We start from the raw sequence: 8,976 nt of genomic DNA on the forward strand, positions 1-8,976 counted from the left end.
GCTGGTAAAAAATATAGCGGTAAAAGCGATCTAAAGCTCTTTACATATTCGCTAGGAAATAAAGACAAGGCACTCGCACTTCCCGACAAGGTCCAGGAATCCCTCGCTTCCCTGTCATGTGACCCGCAACAAATTGTGAGTCTGTTTAAAGAGAACCAATCGCTGATGGAAGCTTCTCTAGAACAGCCAGATTATCAAACTATGAAATGGCTTCGATGCTTGTCCAGGAAAGCTAATATAGCGAAGAGACTTGACGTGGTCAAACACTTACGGAGCATTTCACGTGCAGGAACTGTTGGTGAGCAAAGTGTAGTCTATCTGTGCAATACTGTAGATCATTTTCCCGCCAATCTCGTATTCTTTCAAAAGGGACCATTTCACCGTTTTTTTTTTTCTTTTCTATTGAGATGAAAAGTAAGATGTTTCATATTTGACTGAAAACAAAAACATGACATAAGGCTTTTCGGTATCAATTGCAAAGCATACACAAAGTGTGTATTCCATAAAACTGAACGGGCAATTCATTAAACTCGCTTTGAAAGACGAGTGTAAGTGAACATGCAGATTTACTACTCTTCTGAAAACCCTCGAGGATATTCGATCCAGCTTTGGAAACTGATCAGCAAAGAATGGCTTACGCAACAGACATTGCTGAAAACTCTTTTTACCACAAGTATTTGTAATTTCGCAATCTGATTGGATTTGACATTGTCGATAACAGTCTGGACAACGCAGCTCGCGTCAACTTGTAACGCAATTGTATTAGCCAATCAGAAACGCTCATTTCAGGAACTAAACCAATCAGATTGCGAGGAAGTTCAAGACAACGCTTCCTCTTTCTTTCTGTCACGATCTTGGTCACGCCCTGAAATAAACATTTTCTCTGACGTTGGATATTGTGCTGTGCCATTTTGACTACGTGATGACGAATCGGTGTCGTTGTCGATAAGAGTACAAACAACGCTGAAACCACATTCGATTTGTTAAGTAGTGGTAGTTTCTTCTTATAATTTTGGTTATATACACGATCGCATGTAGATGGTTTCTAGTTTTACCTTAGTCGTAGGAAAAGGTCTCGGGCTCTGGTTATAAAGCCTAAGGTCGTGTTCTGTTGGGAAAAACCGTTTTAGGTTGGTTGGGTTTTTTCGTGTTTAATTGGGAAAAAACCGTTTTCGGTTGGTTTGGTGGACCATCGGCAACTTTTTCAACCGGCATTAAGGTGGGCAGACACGGGGGGACATGTTGCAGCAAACAAATAGGTCTGTAGTACACACTGAGGCGACGTGAATTAGAGTCGGGGTAGCGTGGACATGTAGCAGGGACAAAATCACAAAATTTGCACACACATGAAAATGTTGCGGGTACATGTTTCAGGGATATGCTGCAGCGACATGTCCCAGCGACGTGTCCCATAAAGTTTAACTTGTTGAACTTCATGGGACATGTCGCGGGGACAAAATAACCCCCAAATTGGTGGTTCACAATTATAAATGTATCTGTTTACACGAGGGGGTATGTCGCTGCAACATATCCTTAAAACATGTACACGCAACATTTTCATATGTGTGCACATAATGTGATTTTGTCCCTGCTGCGTGTCCCCGCTACACGTCCCTGCTACATGTCGCTACTGCTACATGTCGCTACATGTCACTGCAACATGACCCCTTGTGTCTGCCCACCTTAAAACTAGGTTGGAACAGTTCAAAAAGCATGGGCAGCGACCGCTGTCGTTTACGCGGCTTTTTGAAGTCGACCGTGGGCTTCAGCTATTAGGGAGCTTACGAAACGAGGACGACGACGGCTACGAGGACATCATTTAAAAATACGAGTTCGCGTTATTCGTATCACTACGAAACTATTTCATGTCGTTTCGCGTTAAAAATGTGTAGTAACTATCGAGGAATTAAACTTGTATGAGTGGGTTGGAAGCGTAGAGAGAGAACTGAAAATTCATCGTCTTGTGCTAACGTCCTCCACAGAAAATCTTGAATTTGGTGATTTCACGTCGTCATTTAGGAGAGGACGGCAAAGAAATGTACCAAAATGTAAAACGCACGTGCAGAGCGTGCAGAGGCATTGTTTTTGCTCACTAAACCTATTGTTTTGTTGCGTCGTCGTTGCCGTCGGCGTCGTCGTTTCGTAAGCTCTCTATTAGAGAGGTTAAGCATGACGTTTACGGCCAACGGGAAACAGAAGGCTCCTGCTTGTCATAAAAGCGTGAAAAGTTGCTTGGTATCTGGAGCTAACAGGACAGAAATGAGCTTATGTCAAGCAGGGTTCTTACATTTTTGGCAAAACTCTAATTTTACTCCGACGTTTGCCGTAAACATCATTCTTAACTTCTCTAGATCTATTAGGGAGCTTTAGCAACGACAACGGCGACGAGAACGAGAACGTCACAAATTTGCATATTGAGTGGGAAAAAACAATAAGTTTGCACGCCCTGCACGTACGTTTTTCATTTTTGTCCATTTCATTGCCGTCGTCAGCAAAAATACAACGTGAAATGACCAAATTTGAGGTTTCATGGAGGACGGTAGCACTAGGAGATAAATTTTCATTTTCTCCCCGAAATCAAGCCTGACTCATATCGGTTTCATTCTTGAGGGACTGCCACACCATTGTCACATTAAAAAGTTTGGAGTAGTCGCGAAGTGATTACAATAGCACGAATTTATGTTTTGAAATGACGTTCTTCTTGCCGTTCCCGTCGTAGTTGCTAAAGTTCCCTATTTTATTCTCCTTCAACTTGTCAACGCGGATAAGTCTGGTGATGACTATTCCCAGCAGTTACCTCGTTTCAACCGAAAACGGTTGGAAAAGTGTTGTATTGGGAAACCTCAACTGCCTCAATCTAAACCGGTTGCGGTTGAAACGGTTGATCCCAAAAGAGCACGACCTAAAATTCATAATATTATTACTTTGTCGGGAATCGTGGAGCATTTTGCGGGCTAAAATGGAGAATTTGGCTGGCTTAAGTGTATTTTAGCCCGCTGACATAAACCAATGAAAAGTATAGTTGGTTAGTCCTCTTCGTCCCCGATGGGACATAAGGCCAGTATCGATCGCCTCCACTTTTGTCGGTTGTGTGCAAGGTGTTGGGCTTCGCCCCATGTGAGATTTAATTGTTTAAGCTCGGAGATGATCGTTCTCCGCCAAGAGGTCTTCGGTCTACCGGGTTTACGCCTTCCAGGCGGTGTCCATCGTAGGGCTACCTTTATTTAGGTATCCGCTGTTGGTCCATGCGAAGGACATGTCCTAACCATCTCATGCGTCGGTACCTAATCTGATCAACTACGCTGCTGCTTCTGGTCTTTTTGTAGATCTCTTTGTTCGAAATAACTTCAAAATATGCCGCAGATTCTTCTTTGGCATCGGTTGTGGAATACGTTCAACTTCTTCATGTCGCTTTCCAATACCCTTCAACACTCTGAACCATACAGCAGTACTGACTTGACATTGCTGCTGTAGATGCTTACTTCGTTTGCAGGCTATATTGCTTAGACTTGCAGATTGGACGAAGTGCAGCAAAAGCACATTGCGCCTTTTCGAGACGCGCAGAGATGTCTTTGCCGACTGCATAGTCTGAGCTCACAATACTGCCGAAATAGGTAAAATCCTCGAGCCTTTCGAGTGGGTTGCCATCCAACGGCGGTGATTGGCGTATCATTGGTGGTGTTAATGTACATGGTCTGTGTCTTGCTTGTGTTGATGTTTAGGCCAGTTTTCTTTGCAAGGTATGAAATTGCGAAAAGGTTCAATTAATTTCAACACTGACAAATAAGCATAACAGAAGTTTCCTTTCATCTCTGATAATTTTTGAAGACTCGAATGGCAAGATTTTGTAATTTCTAGCCAGCTGCTTGATGGTGTATTTTCATTTATGGAAAAGGAAAGCCATTCAACTTGTATACACTCGCGTGATTGTTCAGACTATTATGCTGTCTTTTTTTTTAAGTTTTGCTTTTCTCAATGCCCTCCAAATTGAAAATAATAGTAATACAGTTTACGTTCTTAGGCACAAATATGTTTTGCGCCCTTCTCAGAGCTCATTTTAACGGCTCGGGCTAAAATAAACCTGGGTTCGGGCCCGAAACATATTTATGCCCGCGAACATAAACTCGATTGTTTTAGCATCACGTGGAACGTGAAACAGCATGCGCAAACGCCAAGCAGCAGACTACCGCTTGTCATAAACAGCAAAATTCTCTTATTTAAACTCCTCTTTCTAGCTCTTTTCAATTAGGAGTTGCTCGAAATGTGAAGATAACAGCCAAAGAACGGGCTAAAATCAAACTTAGTTCTTTGATTTTTTGGCAAAACTCAAATTTCAATTTCGTGTTTGCCGTTAGCCTACGTGTAGCCGTACCCTCCCCCCGAGGGAAAAAAACGGGAGGACCCTAATCCTCCTTTTTTTTTTTTCCTTCGGGGGGAGGGTACGGCTACAAGTAGGCTAGTTTGCCGTCTGCCGTAAACTTGAAGCTAAATTCAAAGGCCACTTTCAAAGATACCGCAAGACGTTTTGTTTGCCCTCCAAAATTTTGTATTAGCATTGTGGTGCGTACGCGTGTCGCAAGACAAAATAAAAACAATACTAATGCAAAATTTTAAAGGACAAAAAAAGAGTGTTGTGGTATTTTTGAAAGTGGTCTATTGGCCGAAGCGGAAAATACCATACCATACTCTTCGTTTGTCCGTCCACATTTTGCATTTTTTTGTTTCTCTTGGGACTTACAATGGTCCCAAGAGGACGCAAAAACAATGCTTAGTCAAAATTTGGGTAGACAAACAAAGAGTATTATGGTATTTTCCGCTGTTTGCAAGTGACGTCATGGTGGCCATGTTGGATGGCAAGAACAATAGCCCGTCTCTCCGCTGAGAACTAAACTTCATTATTATGGAAATTCTGCGAAAATAAACGGACCATTTCCGAGTTGCTGTTTGTCTCGGTTTCCAAGTGAATCTTGGTGCTCAACTATTGAAAGGGAAATGAGTTTGATTTGTATAGGTAATCAAAAGAATACGAACAAAATTCGGGCGGGTGCAATTTGTAGTCTTTGTAGAAATTTACAAATGCTTATTTATTCCAAATTGAACGAGAAAAATCATAGGATTACATATAATGATATACGCGCAAAAATTTCACCTTAATTACACTAATTGCAATTATCTGTACTAATTTCACTTTTCTGCACTCTGTTTGGGATTAAGCTCTCATCCAATTAACACGCTGAAATTTTTGCATGTATATTATTAGCATAAGATTACGCAACTCACTTCCGTTTGAATGTTTGTGCACCAGGACTTGCTTTCAAACTGAGGCATGCAGCAATTGGAAATGGGCTATTGTATAGACCTAATCGGCTAACTCAATGTTTTACCCAGTTCAAACCCTTTGGGAATAAAACATTTGTTACAGGTATTTCCATATCTTTTTATCAATTATTAATTGTTAAACAACGTTTTTAATGTGGCAGGTCCGCTGTTGTCAGAGAACCTTGACGTGAGAGAAATACCAATCAGACAGGGAAGACAGCTCACTATCGCATTAAGTGGTGAGACATCGTAACTACTAGGGCTGTAACGATAATAGGCACCGATACATCGATGAACTGCGATAGCTCATATCGGCATTTGAACAATGTATCGTGTTCATAAAATGCATTAAATTTGCTTCACCAAGAAAGCTGGGAAATCTCTTTACCTAACTGTTCACTGTCATTGTAACATAATGCCACCTGTTTTGCGGGGTGCTTTGAAAACAGTATTGCGAGTCATCTTCTCATGGAACTGTACCATGCTATTTATTATCACCTCGTTTCAGGCCCTAAGGCGCGTCGCGAGCCGCAAGGGCTAAGCTTGGCAAGGGTTGTTGTCCTTTTTTGTCGTCCACAAAACTCACTTCCGCCGCTTTAGCGCAGGCGCAAACTTCAAACTTCCGGTGTATTTGCGATTTCGATTTCAGAGCGTGTATGTGGTTTGCACCTTCAAGGGTAGCCGGGACCAAGCTGAAACATCTTTCATTAAAAAACAGAAAAGCTGGAGTGTTTGTGGGAAAAAACATTCTTCCAAACTTAACCACATTTTCAGCTTTTCGTGGAGTGAGCTTTCACGTTGATATCCTCGACTTCTGAGGTAGTTTTTCTTACATTACTCATGATGAAAATTATATTGGGGAAAAAATATTGCTTTCACCTTTCATTACACCCGACTCGATGGATAACCATCGCAAATTGTTGCTAAAAAAATAGAAAAGCTTAAAGATATCCAGTATAAATTAAAATGCATACATTTTGGAATTAACGCGGAAGGCTTGTGCAAAATATTAATTTTCCAACTGTAAATCAACTTATGGAAACATGAAACTTTGTTTTTATCAAACGAGTTGATAAAGGTCAAATTACCACCGTGAAAGATTTGGAAAGCTGACGTTTCGAGCGTTAGCCCTTCGTCGGAGCGAATAGTGGAGTTGTGGGTGTTGTTGGTTTTTATGAGGGTGTGGAGGAGCTTTGCCATTGGTGGAAATATGGTAACATAAATTTGTGAATAAATTAATGCAATGAGAGGCGTTCATTGATTCCTTGAGGATAGAGTGTACCTAGTTGAATGATGAAGTTTTGTTCGAGAGTTTTGCGGCTTTCTGTGTTCCCGTGGTGTAAAGATAGGCCGCAAATTGTCATGTTGTGGTGGGCAAAATGGCGCGCAAGTGGTTTTGACGCATGTGTCGTTTTTTTCTACATCTCGTAGGTGTTCGCGAAAGCGGTCTGCCAATCTTCTCCCTGTTTCGCCTAGGTAGATCTTCTTACATAGTGTGCATGGAAACCATGTTTAGGACTTTAAAAGACACATCCTTAAGTTGGGACATTTCAAGTTGTATCTTTATCAACGAGTACTTTAATTAAGACAAGGATTTTTTTTTAGGGGGTGATGAATGGAAGCTTGTTGCCGAGAAGCTGGGTCTGAATCCTCGTGAGATCCGTTACCTTGACAAGCGCGTTCTGAACCCAGCAGAAGCTTTGCTTGCTTACGTAGCAGAAAAGCGAGGTCTGACAGTTGGAGAATTGTACGACGTCTTGAGCGACTGTGGCCTGCCTTTGTTGGCCGATGAACTGTAAAGACAATCACCTCACTGAGATGGGAGATTTCATTTTCAACATGGCAGTTTTCAAACCTCAACTCCTTTGTTTCTCCCAAACAGGCAACAAGAAAGACTTTTGCTGCTCCAATTACCTGGAAGTAATGCTCCCGCCATAATAAAAAAGTTTTTCAATTCAGAGACTTTCCTCGAAATGTGCATTTATCGGAAAGGTCTCATAAATGGGGTACTTTTTCTCGACCTCAAAAGAGCTTTCGACCCTGTGGATCACCGGATCTTCCTACAGAAGCTTTACCCTTTTGTACTGAGTTTCCATACTTTGAAGTGATTTAGGTCTTATCTAACGAGTTGTAAACAGAAAACCTTTGTAAGTGGCCTTATGTCAGACTATTGGCCCATGATTTAATTTGTGGCCCATAGGGATCGATCCTAGTTCCCCGTGAGAGACTCTTAATATGACCTATGAGCTCCATATTGAGCATCATAGATGTGTGAAAGTCTGAGAGACTCCAGAAACTACAAAATAGGGCTGCACATTTAATCACTCTCTCTGTCTGAAATGGAACTTCCACTTCACTTCCACCTAACTCGGTTAGGATTCTGGAAAGCGAAGCTTTTCAAAGTGACTAGTCTCGTCAAAATACATTTTGTACTGAAACAAAGCCGGTGTTTGATACCGTGGCTCTGTTCTCTTGATCAGCTTGCCTTTGAGCGCCCACTCTTAGGAATTTTAAATCTTGTATTTAATCTCGATCCAGTTTAATGATAATTAATAGAGGACAGTTTTATAGTTTTTAGTTTAATCTTGTAGACATAACTCATTTTAATTAGTTAGATAATTTAAAGCCGGGGGGCTGTGTCATGAAATTTAGCCAAATTCAGCGACTGCGAACGGGCAAACAAGTCACGCGAAACAAAAATAAATAATTAAAACATCGAAGCAAGATTTGAATCAAATAGTAAATGCGAAAGGAGGTAAGAATGGGCAAAATTGAAGAAATTTAAAATGGATTGTAATTGCGGTTTTCAAAAATTTCTCAGCCTAATAGTTTTTAAAAGTTTATCTCTGTTGCAACTTAATAATGTATGCTCGAAGGACATTAAATTTTTTGTCACGAAGTTTTGTGTCGTTTAAAAGCTCTGGACGTTCAGTGGTACAGCGTGTAGGGGAGAGGAATCCGTAAAACGTCATAAATTGAACTGGACTGCCGTGACACAGCCCCCTCAATAAATCCATAAATGCAGGGCTCCATGAGAGAGAACGTGTAAATATGAATTGATACCGTGTATAAATGAACTTTACCTACCTATCTAGAAGGGTTTTGGGTGTTAACTCCCCTCTTTAGGTGTCAGTAAATTTATTTAGGCTACATTCACACCCTACTGGACGAATTTTCTAGCTGTTGAAAATTCGTGCATTTAAGAGTTCCGTCAACACGCTACTAAACGTGGTTCAAAAATTTGAACGCCAAAATCGGGGACGAATTGTTAACCGGTACCGTCGAAAATTTAACCGGCGCACTACGAACACCTTGACCGTCAAAATTTTTACATGGAAAAGGCGTGGTTAAATGGATGCGCGGTGACTCAGCTGGAAGAAGCCAACTTGGATTTCGTAAAGTAACGCTCTGCGCATGAACAGTTGGTAAAACCACTGACAAAGATTAAACTTCAATCCGTTTCGTCAGTTCCGTGTCACGGAGCGAAAGTATATATGGCACGGTTCCGTGTGAACAAAATGTCCGGTCAAATTTTTCAACCAGTAGAAAATTAGTCCGGTACTGTGTGAATGTAGCCTTAAGCTCTCCGATGTTGTCTTTGTTCATGCTTAGGTTCCGTAACAATTTATTGCCTTCTTATTTTGATACATTCTTTAC

At 41.2% G+C, this 8,976-nt stretch overlaps 1 protein-coding gene across 3 annotated transcripts in view; it reads left to right on the forward strand.

Annotated features, from left to right (window-relative positions):
* The window catches only part of LOC138049062 (uncharacterized), a 67,528-nt gene extending 60,251 nt beyond the window's left edge, over nt 1-7,277 (forward strand). For all 3 annotated transcript variants that reach the window (XR_011132289.1, XM_068895174.1, XM_068895173.1), the window contains 3 exons: nt 56-298; nt 5,481-5,558; nt 6,925-7,277. Coding sequence is in view for 2 of the 3 variants with exons in the window: in XM_068895174.1 (XP_068751275.1) it covers nt 56-298; nt 5,481-5,558; nt 6,925-7,118 (515 nt within the window). In the remaining variant the exon portion in view is untranslated. The remainder of the gene's footprint in view (nt 1-55; nt 299-5,480; nt 5,559-6,924) is intronic.
* The last annotated feature ends 1,699 nt before the right edge of the window (nt 7,278-8,976 follow it).

This window comes from Montipora capricornis, chromosome 5 (genome assembly GCF_036669925.1).
Source record: "Montipora capricornis isolate CH-2021 chromosome 5, ASM3666992v2, whole genome shotgun sequence".
NCBI classification, from domain to species: Eukaryota; Metazoa; Cnidaria; class Anthozoa; order Scleractinia; family Acroporidae; genus Montipora; species Montipora capricornis.